Below are 14,498 nucleotides of genomic sequence, written 5' to 3'. Positions count from 1 at the left end.
TAGGAATGGGATATCAGTTCAAACACTTTTGTGAACTATTATAGTCACGTGGACACGCCCACGTTATGCTCCCATCTCCCATAGGTGTTAATAGCTAACAGCTAATGCTAAAAGTGCGGAATTTATTACTAACAACTAAATATATCACTCTTATTTATATTTGTTTATCCCTCGTTATGTCCCTATTAACGTTATAAGGCCGCTGCTAGCTATTTGGGACCAGAGGCAAGGGACACCCTGGACAGCCCTGGGATGTTGCTCGCATTTTCTCGCCTCAAAAAATAAAGCCAAAAAAATGACTTGATAAATAAATACATATAGAACGTAAGACGAAGTAAGGATGACCCCAAATAAGTCCCTTTTTGGTTCCATATCATGAACTAACATACTCATGTGAGTCACCGACCTTTTTTAAATATATATTTTTTAATTAATGTTATGAGTCACCATACCAAAAGGCAATTACAGAAGTTATTAGAAGTGAAAGGCTTTTTCTTAAAATGAAAGTTTGCTGTTTTCCCCCCCATCTTCTACGTATCAAAAATGCCAACTATGTTGATGATGGTTTTGGACTGAGGTGTGGCAGGGTTCTCCACAGTCAAAGTCAATTTTATTGTCATGAAAACTGAATAGTGCAACATGAAATTGCAGTCATCCCAGCACACAGTTAAGAATAAAACAATAAAAGAAGATATGCATGCATGTACTAAAAAAAGGAAAGTAAATGCATAAACAGAAGATGACACAGAAGTGCAAAACACCAGCTCAGAGAAGTGAAAGTGACTTGTGCATATGCGGATGAGGAAATTAGATCAAGTCAGTAGGAGGAGCAGGTGTGAGTGTGGACAGAGCAGGGAGGGAGTTGAGTCTCCTGACCACATAGGGGTGTCTCTGATGGGGGTAGCAACGTGTCAGAGTTTCGCGACAGAGACGACAAAAGCAGAGGGTATTGTATATGTCCTGTCCTTAAGAATCTTTAAGGTCTTGCTAGTCTGACTGAGAGGGAGCACTGACATAGCAAAGTCATATGTCACTTCATGTTCTCGTGGGTGAAATGCCAGTACACGAGGTCAAAATCCCCGTGTAGGAGCCCTAGTCTCACTAGAATGGTGCCCAGGCTTGGAATAGATCTTGAGCTGTGGTCCCTCTAACTGAGTATTCAGAACTCATCACCCTCAGTGTAGCCCTGGACTGGATTGACTGCATGATTGCTGACATGAAAGCAAATCCTAATGGACATTCACTATTTTTTTAGCATAGTTTGGACTTTTTCTACACTAAAATGACAAACACAAGTTGCTGCGGAGTTGCTGCAAGTTCATTAGAACTATACAAAGATGGATTACGTGGTTCTAACTTGGCCTCAAAATAGAAATGTAATCCAGATTTATGATTTAATGAAGCTGCATTATTAATGTTTGCCTTTCTCTCCCTCAAAAGTGTGGGAACAGTTATTCACCTGGTTGTGTGGCGCTCTTGATTGTTTAATCTGAATGATACAGCGATCCCAATAAGCATCTGAGGATATTGAGCTCCATGCCGCTGCATTGCTCTTTCAAATACGCTACAGCACATTATGAACCCGCGACACGCATACACTTCTCCGTCTATTTCCCCGTAAAATTTCTTCATTTTGACTCCGCAACTGTTTCAATCAGTTGCTGTTGCGCCATCTGACAGTTGAATTTCATTATTGACTTCAAGAAATGACATTCCCCAAATTGATCCAGCTTAACTCTGTGAGATGTCTTGTCAGAGGAGAGCCCCGTAAGACTGCAGAGGACACATGGAGGCTTGGTGAAGGACTAAGCAGTAATTGGTGTGTGAAATATGAGTGAGAGTGGAAATGCAGGTTATTGGATAAAGAAGCTGCTTCGCTGGCTGCATCTGTATGAGATTCAGAGTCATTGCTGAGGCACACACCGGAGAAATGCATTAATCTATCCAGCTATTACCCCTTAATCAATGGGACAGCTGAGTTTTACGGCCACTGGCCGTCGTTGTTAACCATTTTGCGCTGAGCTTATTTAAACAGCATGTCAGAATGAAGAGGGGAGGAGGTCGGGGACTTTTTAATGAGGTTAAGCATGAAATTTACAGCATAGTTGACACTGCCTTCATAGTGTTTGCTGTTCAGGTCTTAATATTAATATTTACTCTGAATGCTAGGGATGCACTTGTCTATGCTGTCTGATAATTTATGTTCATGTGTGCACAGCTTGATCAGCCAAAACAGGGAATTCCTGCAAATGACATTTTTGACTTATTAAGCTAGTTGTTTCTCTATGGCTCTTAGAGCACAAGAAAACAAAGGTTGTCATTTTCAGGCCTCTTAATGAGTTCATTTGGAGACAAAAAAGTCTGGTGATATCCAGGAAAATACACTACAGTTGTCCGTAGACGAGCGTCATATTTCAGAAGTGCATTATCTTCCCCCCGGTGGGACCAAGATGTGCTGAGTGTTGTTTGCACCAGCTCACTCAAACGCTCCTCGATTGAGTCGTAATAGCCTGTGTAGGAGCGAGATGAGCCCACACGCTGACAGATAGCTGTCTCTCTGGCTTCCATGTTCACATGATGAAGAAATGCATCCTTTGACAGTATATACTGTATGTGCTGGCTCCCGTGCTCGGTCACAAAACTAAAACAAATTCCCTACGTTTTACAGCTTAAGGCTTGCATGTACTGTACCCCCATACTCCACAGCCCGGCTCCCATCTATCGCTGTCAGTCCCTTCCCATTTCCTTGAAGTCATGGAAGGCTGATTTTGTCTAAGGGAATGAGCTCACCCTTTGATCTCCAGTGCAGCTCTTTACTATAATGTGTGTGTTTGAAACGTATAGATGTGTATGCTTGGGCACTCCTCCGACCAAACCAGCACAGAGCCTCACTAACGGAACCCTCTCCGGCCCACGGTTTTGCATTCTGATAGGAAGTATAATCACTTTTTCACATACGCCGACCCCCACTTGCGCTACACAGGGTTTCTTCCTGTGCTTCACAAAGGCGATGTGATCTCTGTTGGGTTGTGCCTCATGTTGTTTAAGTGTTCATTCTTCACATCAGGTTTCATCGTGACTTGACGCCCGCACTCTATTATGGATCCGTTTTGTTTGAGGATGTGATTAATCTGAAATAAAGGAATCCTGAGTGTGCAAAATTCAGCTGCAGCAGTCGAAACTAGTCAATTAAGAAAAGAGCAAAACTTGAAGCATCACCCCAATGGATCCTACTTCTCACTGAAACTTTTAATTTTTTTTCTTTTTTTTTACGTCTCCTGCACTGATTTCCATGTTAAAATACAGTATTTGTAAAATACATACCTGCTTAACAAGATGATAATCAGTACTTGGTTACTTGTTGATATGCTGCAAATACACATAGCAATAAGTACTTTATTTATGAGAGTATACATCCCTAATCTAAAGTGTAACTGCTACATTATAAGCCTAGTTATTATCATGTTTCATTGGGTTCAATGCCTATTGTTTTTGTCTAGATTTAAGGGAGAGGGAGGCAGGAGTGGAGGGAAACACATATCACAGCTGAGGGTATTGTATAGTAGGGCAAAAAAATAGTTTTCCCAATGCATGATGATGCATTGATGCAATGACGGGACGTGATTGATTATTATTATTATTGTTTTTTTAATGATTATTATTAATTAGCATACGTGACACATGGCAGGGTTTAACTTCCCATTCCATGGACACCAGCGTACTGCATAGCAACCTCGTTCATGACATGAGCCGACCCCAAAGGCGCAAATTGCAAAAGAAAAACAAATAAAATAGCGACAGAGCGGCTGATAAAAAACTCTCTTGCTGCGCTGAAAGTGGGCATCGGGGCTCATTTTGGATTTTACAAACTAGAAGTTAACAAGACACACGTCGTGTTTAAGATATGTTGCATGGAAATAGGGAACTAATCTAAGAAACCATGCAGTTTCCAACCAGAGACTCAACTGCAACTACTGTAGCAACTGCTACTGGAGCAGCAGAACCAGCCTATACAATGATAGTTCTAATATTTTTTTTTTTTTTTTTTTTAATAAAAAAAAAAGATTGAGGTCCGTCTGCGCAGGATCAACAGCCTCTTTTGGTCGTGGGAAAACCTCATGTTTTGGCAACGGCCAAGACATGGGAGCCACAGAACAGGCTACCATTGATGTTACATTAGAATTCAGGATGTAAACTGTTGCAATGAATCGTGATATCGAATTGGATTGAATCATAGACAGGGTTATCTCAATCGTAATGCAATTGAATTGTGAGACCATTGAAGAAGTATCATATCCTGAGTGATGAAATGAGATTAAATGAGGTAAAGAGGAGGGTGCAGGCAGGGTGGAATGAATGGAAATGGTTGTGATAACCCCTAATGGGAAATACCCGATGTGTGTTGTGTTTAGTTCGAATACACATTTCTCATCATATCTGAACATTCGTAGGAAAAGATGAGAAAAACGCAGCCCATCCGTATACATAGACACAGAGCATTTAAAGCTTATAGAACGGGAGTGCAAGCAAGTTTGTCGCTTCTTAAATGACTTTCTTGTCTGCGCCTGACTGTTTTCTCTTCATTTGGGGAAATTACTTCAATTTTCCACTCAAATGGAATCACTTGTTTTAACTAAGAGGAATTGACATTTCAGACCAGGTACTCACATGCTTAGACTTTTCGATTCCTGGTGCTCTATACAACCTGTGTATCACATGGAAGATGAAAATTGATTTCCAATAAGCAAATGAAGGAGCCTCACTAATGGAAGATTGTTATGGAATGTCATGGTCATGTTCTACATTTAGAAATAAGATGCAAAGCAGTGTTGATACAGACCAGGCCAGCTCGATGCTCAAATCTATGAGGCTGGCTTTCAGGTGAGATGAGGTATCTAAGAGATAGACAGTCAAGGTAACACTTTTCACGCTATTTTGCTAAACTCCTCTCTCTGTTGACACTGCACTTATTAGTGTCCCTTCGCCTGCCCAAGCTCATGTATCGATCGCCCTTAATCTGATATTGAAAATAACACCATTAAGCTGTTTACATGCCCCGCAGCTGATGCTTGTTCCTGCCTCTAGTGTCCATGCTTTTAGTAATTGAAATATGAATTGGGATATTGATGCTGTCGGTTGCCAGATAAGTTATAAGTGGTTCATTTCCTCTTTTGTGTGTTCTACACAACAAAACTATGTCTGGATTTTGATCCTTTTGCATGTATAATAATAGACAAGGAAAATGGTTTTGTAGACATGCTGATATTGTTAACATGATTGTTTTCTTCCATCCTTCTTCCTTCATTCTTCTTCTTTTTTTTATAATAACAACCCAATTTATTGCAAATTTATTGCTTACGAATATTGGCCCATTGTAATCACCGGCTGCAGACAACTACCCTTCATTTGAAAATTAAGTTTAATAAAAACAAATAAACTTAAATAAGAGCAAAATAATCTTCATTTTAATCTCAGTGGTTGAGTAATCGCTAATGGGTGTGTTTTGCCATTTCACGCAAATTTGTATTTTTGCTATGCAATGTCCACTTAAACTTGAAAACCGACTTAAAAAATACACTTACTTAAATATGAGGAAACCATTATATATACCAACCTGCCCCTAGTTTTAGTTTCCAGGGGTGACCTTCTTGCAAGGCGGCCAAACGATCTTCTCACGACTTTCGATGCAGCGAAACCGTGGCTTTCCGGCAATCTCTGGAGGATGATAGAATTCCTCCCTCTATCTCTGAAAGAAATAGCAGCCAGTCACCTATAGAAACCCATCTGGAAAAGCAGTGATGCAACAGCGCGCTCACCAAACTGAACACTTTATACTTTTATCATCACAAGTAGCTCTATATGTGATCTATGGAGAAAGTGTGACACGAAATTCGACTTGCTTGCACCAACATGGAGCCAGCCAAGAAACATGAATGAATTTGGAGTGATCCTGATGCATGCCCCTCTCCACTGCCAGAAAACTTGTGTGTGGCAGTTCTCCAGACTCTGCGCTGCCACCTGAACACATTTAAATTCCTTTCACCCGCCATGCTGCTTGATAACTACCATCTGTAAATATTTGCATTTATATTAACAAACACATCTGCAGCATTTAGCAATGATGATAGTCAATATTGTTTTCCTCGACTCCGTGCAGATAAGGAGGCCTGCAATTAAACTCCAGCAGTCACATCTGAGTCATTTCCTTGCCAATGACAATTAAGAACTTATTGACATGTTTGTGTTTTCATTCTTAGGAGGAAGTGAATAGATATCATCGCAACTGCAATCACAGCGGAGGGAAAGTTTTGCCCAAGGTGGAGAGGTAATATCTCTTTATTGTTATTGGATGATGCTGTCTTGAGCTGTGTGTCAGCATTGTATGATACAACATCTTTGGTGTTCACAGTGTGTACAACTACTAGTCAGAGCTACACTAAACTAGACTTGAGAACCGATGTGTTAAAGGTACGCTCATACTGAACAGGAACAGGCGACACTTGCATGTTGCGTGGCTCATACGAGTAGTAGCTCAAGTTGGGGAAAAAAAAAAATCCTTAAGTTGTTGAACAGTGTCAGAGATTGTAGGATTGTTTTCCTATATCAACTGTGGTGTATATTAAAAGCATTCCCCCTTGAAAATTGCCATCTGCCTTTATATCGCACCATTTTTGATCGTAAATGTTCGAAATATAACGCTGCACACACGATTTACAAAAACACACCCGACTATCAACATTTGAGAGGGCGGATGCTCAAGTACACAAGTATTTTTCGACAAAAATAATATGTTCTCCAAATGGAACATTTAGAGCTCATTTGCATATGACTGGTCGGTGACCTAGCGGTCTGGGAAGCGAAAGGTTGCCGATTCGCGTCCAGCCTCAGACTTCCAAAATGGATGCTTGGAACTGATAAGAGAGTATCTTTCTTTTCTCATGAATATAAGAAAAATGGGTTAATGCAGGGAAAAACAGTAAAAAGGGACGGTGGCTGAGAATGACTCCGGCTGTATCTTGCATCAGGCCCACCCTTTTTTTCAAATGGTGGAAAAAAAACTGACCATACCCCTGTGATTTTGTGTATAACTCGATTGACAAACACGCTGGAACCGCGACCTCGTCACCCTGAAAAAGTTGCACCCCCTGTTCCCATGTTGTTGGGCATTATTTTGCAGCAAATAACTGTGCCTCCAACATCACTTTCCATGTTGCATTGATCGTACATTTTGACATAGCTATCGTTCCAGACTATAATTGTACTTCTTCTTGTCGTAAGGATTCATCCTCGTAGGTCTGATGAGGACGACGACAACAGTCCCAAACGCACCGGGCAACACCAGAAACTGGAGGTCAAGGATGTTGTGTGAGTGTGACTGTCCCATTTTTTGCATTTACAATTTCTCCTGCTTATTTGAGTCATTTTTCAAAAGGAGATTAGCCGACATATAACTCTGTATGGTTCAAACTACTCTTCCATATGATTTGGAGCCACCATTAAATGCATTCAGCGGGAGGATCGCCTTAAGCCTTCAGTTCAAAGCAAAGAAGTGAAAGCAGGTACAGCGATAGTATTGTAAGACAGTTGATAGTTGAAAAATGTCAAAATGCAATTGCTGAAGGTTGTTATTTGAGGAATGAAGTCAGCAGGAGGACAAGTAGTGACAATACAGGAAACAGAAATGGAAGGTATTGCTTTTGACGCTGGAGGCTTTTGTTCGAAATTCACTTTGTCCCAATTGGCTCAGCTGTTTCTCCGGTTCAATCTATTGTCGCATCATGTAATTGATCCGGCCGTCAGAACGAAGCCTTGCGTAGAATGAAAGAAGGGATAGATTGAAAAAGCTCAAGGAATTCTTTCCTTCACTCATGTCTTATGCATATATTAGTTCAGGCTCTGGAACTTGAACTAACCAAATGTGCTGTATCAGCATTCTAACTACAAAAACAAATCAGCAGTTTACTATTTACATAAAACTGCTCACAAAATTATTACCCTTATAACCAGCTCTCCCCTGTGGGTGGTGAGTGGTTTATATTCCCGACAACAGTGGGGAGGGAGGTTGCTCAGAGGCACTGTGTAAATCAGTGCAGTATCACAGCTGTAAACTGTCCAACCAGAGCGGACCCCGCCGTGAAGCTACTAAATTACAGCTTATAAACGGAAGTTCTTGTTCGTCCTAACTGTTTATTCTAACAGTGATTTGCTTTTGATAAATATACCGTGGATTTATAACAAGTGCTATTAATGGCTTGCTATTGTTGGTGTCAGTCTCGATGATTTCGACTTTATTTTCTCTCCAGGATGCAGCAAGCCTGGCGAGCAAGTGTGTCCGCTAAAGAGGGCTGCGAGGACCAGAGCAGGTCCTTCCATCTTGATGCCCCACCAGTTCCAGACAGTGGCGTGGCGACCGCCGCTCTCACCCAGGTAGGAGAGAAGAGTTGCCGTCTATTGCTGTCTTGTGTCTCACTATTGACTCTTTCTGTGGCGAGTGGCGGCAGTTTAACAAACACATAAAGTGGAAACGGATGAGGGAGGAGTGTTTACCTCCACTGTGATCTGGTGGGAGACCACAAGGGTCGTATTTGTGGGGGCGGACGCTCTGCCAGCTGGCACAGTGCCCGGATCTGTAATTAGCAGTTAATTAGGTAAATTTTCAAAGCTGGTTGATTGATTAATGAAGTGCCTCTAACCTTGTCCTCCACAATCTCATCGTCACCCGTCTTCTCACCCCACTTATACCACTTGAGGGAGTCCGAGGAGAAATTAAGCAGTGTTCATGGGGCAGTGGAAGAAAAATAGCAACACTAGAAGCAGTAAACAAGAGAAGGGAAGAGGGTGTGTGTTGATGCTACATATTGGACGTCCATTTAAGTGACAGACACCGACACAAAGAGTCCTGCTGGTCTTCTAGTCTGTGTTGGCTCCAAGAGTAGTAATCACATCAGTGTGCACAAGCTCCCTGCCCACGCTCTTTGCAGAGACTGCACAGAAAAATATGATGTCATGTCTGCATAGTCACCAGTTTATGTGTGTGGCGAATACGCCTGTGTGTGTGGAGGTGTGTGTATGTGTGTGTGGGATGCTTTGATATTTCTCTTTTTAAACAGTGAAGCAAATTCCCTGAGCAAACAGATGGGATGGTGTCATGTTGAGGCAGTGTGCGTCTGAGTGTGTTTGCTCTTGTGCTTTCTTGTTTTTTGAGAGTTTCCCGCCTGACTTGCAGAGTTTGTTGTTCATTACCGTATAATATCTGCTTTATAGGAGCTTAATTTTTTTGAATTCATAGATAGGAACATGATGGACATCCAAGATCGATAAGTAAGCAGGAATAACACAGGCATAAACATTTTAAATCTGAAGAGTCCAAATTTTGATTCCATTTGTCTGCACAAACATTGTGAATACAGTTTAGACTAATTTTTAATCCAGAGAAGGTCAATAACCTTGATTTGTGAAACATGATACAAATTTATTCACACTAGTTTATCTAAAAGAAATAGAAAAACGTAAGTACATTTTGAAGTCTCTTGCGATGTGTGTCGGTGGTGCGTTGGTCAAATGTATTCAAGCATATTCGTCTAATAGACAGAGGCCAGCAGAGAAACAGAATATATACCTTGGCATGTTCGCATGCTCAGGTTCTTCAGGCTCCAAAGACTGTGGTCCTGGCCCTCAAGGAAAGAGGGAAGGTTCAACTCATGCATACTTCATGAATCGCATGTATTGAACGGAGCTTGTATATTGACTGCAGACTCAGATGAGCACGAGAATTTGAAAAAAAAGAAAAGAAAAAACATGTTCTTCCAACACTTTTTGTTGGTCTTGCATCCAGGTAATACTGGACATGGTGTTCAGGTAACCTTACCCAATTGTCTTGTTCTCTAAGGGCAGGGACCGACATGCAATTTGTGATCTTGTGATAGAAAATCAATAAGACTCACTCTCATATTGTATGTAGGCAATCCTGCTGGGAAAGCTGTGTAGGCTTTGTATGATGCCAGGTTTAGAGGCGTTTGAACACCACTGCAAGGTATTTTATCTATCTGTCTATCTATCCATCCATCATCTATCTATCCATTTATCCATCCGTCCATTCATTCATCTATCTATCTATCTATCTATCTATCTATCTATCTATCTATCTGTCTGTCTGTCTGTCTGTCTGTCTGTCTGTCTGTCTGTCTGTCTGTCTGTCTGTCTGTCTATCTGTCTGTCTGTCTGTCTGTCTATCTATCTATCTATCTATCTATCTATCTATCTATCTATCCTGATATGATTCACTCAATTGTTCCTTTGCTGCATTTCTTGGTATCATTGTAGTTTATTTTTAGAAAGCTTGCACGGTTTTGCGCCGCTCTGTAAAGCTTTGAACTGGCTGCTTTCTTTATGTACCATCATGTGAATGATCTGAAGTGGATCCCATAATTCGCTCGAGTGTCCCCCCCTGGGAGGGTCAGGCGAGCTTTAGTCAGAGACACAAACCGGTGATCAAAGCTTGTCATGATTTGAGAATGACATGAAATGTTTTAATGGGGGTCATTAACCAAGAAATTCCAACTGAGTCATGTATTAGAATGTTTCAAGGATGGCCAGCTAAAGGGACAGCAGAGTTTGGGATCAAAGTTATAGTGGAAGAGCCAAAACGATGTTTTCACATCATAGAGCATTATATATAGATTTGGGAGTCCGACGACATATCCCTTGTCAGATATCGACCTGTTTCTGTCTCTGTGACACCAGCTGAAGTTCATTTCTTTCCCGTGGCATAAGTGAGTGTGCTTGTAAGCGATCCTGCAGCTTGCATGGAAAATCGTTTTCTCATCTCTCAGAGGCAAGAATCTTCCAAAGCGAAGTGACAGCTTCATCCAAGTTGAATGCGCCTTTCTTCCACCTCCTCATGCACACGCACACCTTCCATGATGAGCACAGACCACTCCCCATGTTCTGCAGATGGTGTCTTAATGATGCAGTCACTTGTTCAACATTAATTTGTCAGCGCAGTAGTTACACTGACATCCAGATTGCATTAACTGTACTCGAACAAGAAAGGATGTTGATTAGCAGAGAGCGTGGCGTAAAGCCTCTCATTAGGCAGCTTTAAAACTCCAGTCTTTTTGTTCCCTCTGCATTTTCAAATAAAGGTAGATTATTGAGAGAGATCAGCGTTTCGTTCCGTCAAAGAAACCACCGAGCCGTGAACATTCCACAGCAGGACATGGTGCCACATGAGATGGCACTCGAACCCAATTAAATGTACTTTTGGGAACAGTCACTTAGTTCAAGGTGAACTGGTTTTCATTCAGATGTTTTCAGGGTTTCCACCTACTTTCACTCATTCTTGCCAATGTCTGTTATTGGCAACAAATAATCCCAAATGGTGTGATTTTCAAATAGCCTTCTACCACAAGGGAGCTGATTATTTCTATATTCAATTAACTCTGAATAGTAATGTGACACTGAAGGCTCAATTTTACTGCAGATTTTTTCCTTAACAAGCTTTGTATTCATGGAGATTTTGCAAAATACCTTTTGACAAACTCATCTTTCTAATCCTCTCCTCTGATATTTTAGGTTAATTTAATCCTGGCCTAATTCAGTGAAAGATGGCTAATCCTGCTTTTTGGCAGTGCGTTTAACCATGTTAGGGCACATTTTAGCTGGTTGGTATTGGTGTATGATGATGGATATTATTTCCCATTTTGCTCAAATCATTGTTAAATAAGCGTTTATCAACCTGGCATATTTATATTTACTCCATCTTTTGTCTTGAAAAGGACAAAAGCTTGACACTCAAGCTTTTCTCAATAATGCGATGCACCAAAATAGCCATTGATTTTGTTAAAGCCCAGTGGGAAGAGATCTTGGAGATTTATCATGCCTGTACACTATGGGGTCAAAAGAAATGAGGCGAGAAGATGACTTTACGAGATAAAAGGGGAAAATGTGAGTTCAACCTCTGCGTCTAAGGACGTTTCTCTGTGGGCTTTATTTTCAATTAAATAAAACACTTGTGTGACTGATATCTGCAACTGAAATGTTTACTTTATATTTCATAACATCACATATTTGTCATCGGAGTTTTAAAACGATTTGATGAAACGGTGACTATGCCCCAGTAAAACTGAGTGAACCTCAAGGCACATCATGCGAATCTGTGACAAAAATGGACATCAGACAATCTTCGAAAACATTTATCAGTCTTCATAGCTAATTCATTTGAGCCGTCAGTGTCCCAGCGACGGAACGGGAAATGAATTGCCTCATTAGGGGTTTAATATGGTGTAACCAATCCCTTTCTTTCCGAATCTCACGGCTGAAATGACTTTTGTCCCCTAAATCAGTACTAATTTGAACAAAAGGGACCATTAAACACCTGCTAATGTTATCTAACCTGTGTTACACCCATCTGTGGTTTGTATTGTACCATGAGCAGATCACCTTCCTATAAAGCTGTCTTTGGGCTTCAGTCTGCTTTTTATCCCCCCATGCTGAACGAGTAAACAGGGCAAGGTTCCTGAATGTCGCTTGCATACATGCCGCTTTGTATGCACCCATATCACAACGTTTAATTCTCCTTAAAACCACACCAGCCATCTGTAGCAGCAAAAACCTGAGGCGTCACGCTCCGTGCACAATATTCAGCCCTCCGTACTCCATCTTTGCTCCTGTCTCATCCCTAGTTTATTTCCCTTCCTATACATTGACTCACCCTCATCTGAAGTCCATCTTGTACACAGATCTAGGCTCGGTTCTTATGGTCAGTGTGTCTACCATAATGAGATCCCTCGAGGGTAGGGGAGACAACATAAAGAGTGGAGAAGGGCAGGAGAAAGGAGAGGTATAGTCAGCGGTATAGCTGCTCTCTGAGCGGCTCTAATAGCCAACCCACTGCCTTCTCCCAACTTCAGTGTGTTACTATGATACACGCTTTTTGCATAAGCCACCATTAATGTCGGTTATCAAGATCAGAGGCATTATAATCCACCTCTGACAGCGATCCTGCTGTGCCTACAGATGGAACCCTGCAGCAGTCTTTGGAGAGATAACGCCATGAGTGTTGCAAAGTTTGAACTAACTTTCAATGGAATAGATAGAGGGAAACACTGTAGGGCAAATAGGATGAAGGAACGAGCTTCATCTGATCGCAGAGGGAATCTTTTGATCTTGTCTTTGGCTCAACACAAAGGTGGAAAACCTTAATGGAGCTTTATGGTCACACAATGGCTAATACTGTCAGGCTGCTAGGGAGAATCCCTTTTGAATATTCAACTGTTATTCTAAACAGGAGATATGTTAATGCGTTTGGTGTAATTACTATTGAACAGACGTGTCATTCAGAATGTTAAGCAGGAGGTTCCATGGACCATGATGTTTGCTGATGATGTAGTGATTTAGTGATTGTATTTAGTGATAGTATTTGTTCAAATATTTGGGATCAGTCGTTCAGACTAATGAATGGGGATCAAAGGAGGGCACAAAGTATCCACAGACAGGACAGAGTGGCCATGGGCCTGGGAGGATAATGAGTATATCAGTGAGACAGCTCATGTGGAGACGTTTGGGGACCACTGAGGGAGGTCAGATTGTTTGGACTGGAGGAGAGACAATGTTGGGCAAAGAACATTAGAAATGGAGGTGCCATGTAAAGGGAGAAGAGAAAGACAAGGCTTGGTTGTATTGGAGGAGGCTGACCTGCTGTGGCAACCCTTCATGGAAATGAAGAGAGAATGCATGAGATTTTCTTGAACACAAAACATGTAGTCTAGTATGTACTTGAATTATTATTTGCTTAAGATGACAAGGGAAAAACACATTTAGCTTGTCAACCCCTCCTTATCAATGAAATACCAACCCGCTTCTGAAAGACAGCTTAGCTGTGTCAGTAGCAGCTGGATAGTAGCTTGTGTGGAATAGTTATATTTAGCTTCTTATCTCCCAGACGGTCCTCTGAGCACACAGTTGCCTGATACAACAGCCTATTCTCCTCAGAGCTCAGAAACGGAGAAAAGCTAATGCCAATCTGGTCCAGACATGCTTAGTCATTTTTGCTGTTTGCCAGCAGACATGTCTTTTTCTTACACAGTGCGTGTGTTGCGTGATTCATGTTTCATATCCAGTGAAGCCAAGCATTAAGAAGAGGCTATTTAATTATGTTACGTAAAATTATTTTCTTTTTTTGTTGCAGCATTTTGTTTCCTATCATGCCTCAGTAGTCATCTTTACCTCATTGTCCTTTATCCATCTTAATAAAGATTCATCAGATTAAGCACGTGTGCTCGTGTGATTGAGCGTGACCATTTAATTTGCGTTTCATCGTGTTTTTCCTATGACATCCTCTTTGCTGCCTGCCTTGTGCATGTGACAAGGTCGTCATCGATTCTCGTATAGATCCTGCATTTACTCAGCAAGCTCTCGATACAAAATGAATTCAGCTCCCTGTCGTGGATGCACGCAGGTGAATGCATCGCGCATGGTTGCGTCATCTTATCTGCAGC

The 14,498-nt window shown here is 41.4% G+C and overlaps 1 protein-coding gene across 1 annotated transcript in view; it reads left to right on the top strand.

Moving 5' to 3' along the window:
* schip1 (schwannomin interacting protein 1) overlaps nt 1-14,498 on the top strand; it is a 162,715-nt gene that overhangs the window by 337 nt on the left and 147,880 nt on the right. Inside the window, exons 3-5 of the mRNA XM_053872297.1 lie at nt 6,258-6,325; nt 7,279-7,365; nt 8,304-8,427. Of these exons, the coding sequence (XP_053728272.1) occupies nt 6,258-6,325; nt 7,279-7,365; nt 8,304-8,427 (279 nt within the window). The remainder of the gene's footprint in view (nt 1-6,257; nt 6,326-7,278; nt 7,366-8,303; nt 8,428-14,498) is intronic.

The sequence above is a fragment of the Synchiropus splendidus genome, chromosome 8 (genome assembly GCF_027744825.2).
Source record: "Synchiropus splendidus isolate RoL2022-P1 chromosome 8, RoL_Sspl_1.0, whole genome shotgun sequence".
NCBI classification, from domain to species: Eukaryota; Metazoa; Chordata; class Actinopteri; order Syngnathiformes; family Callionymidae; genus Synchiropus; species Synchiropus splendidus.
Note: the sequence above shows the minus strand (reverse complement) of the source record. Positions and strands in the feature narration are given on the sequence as shown.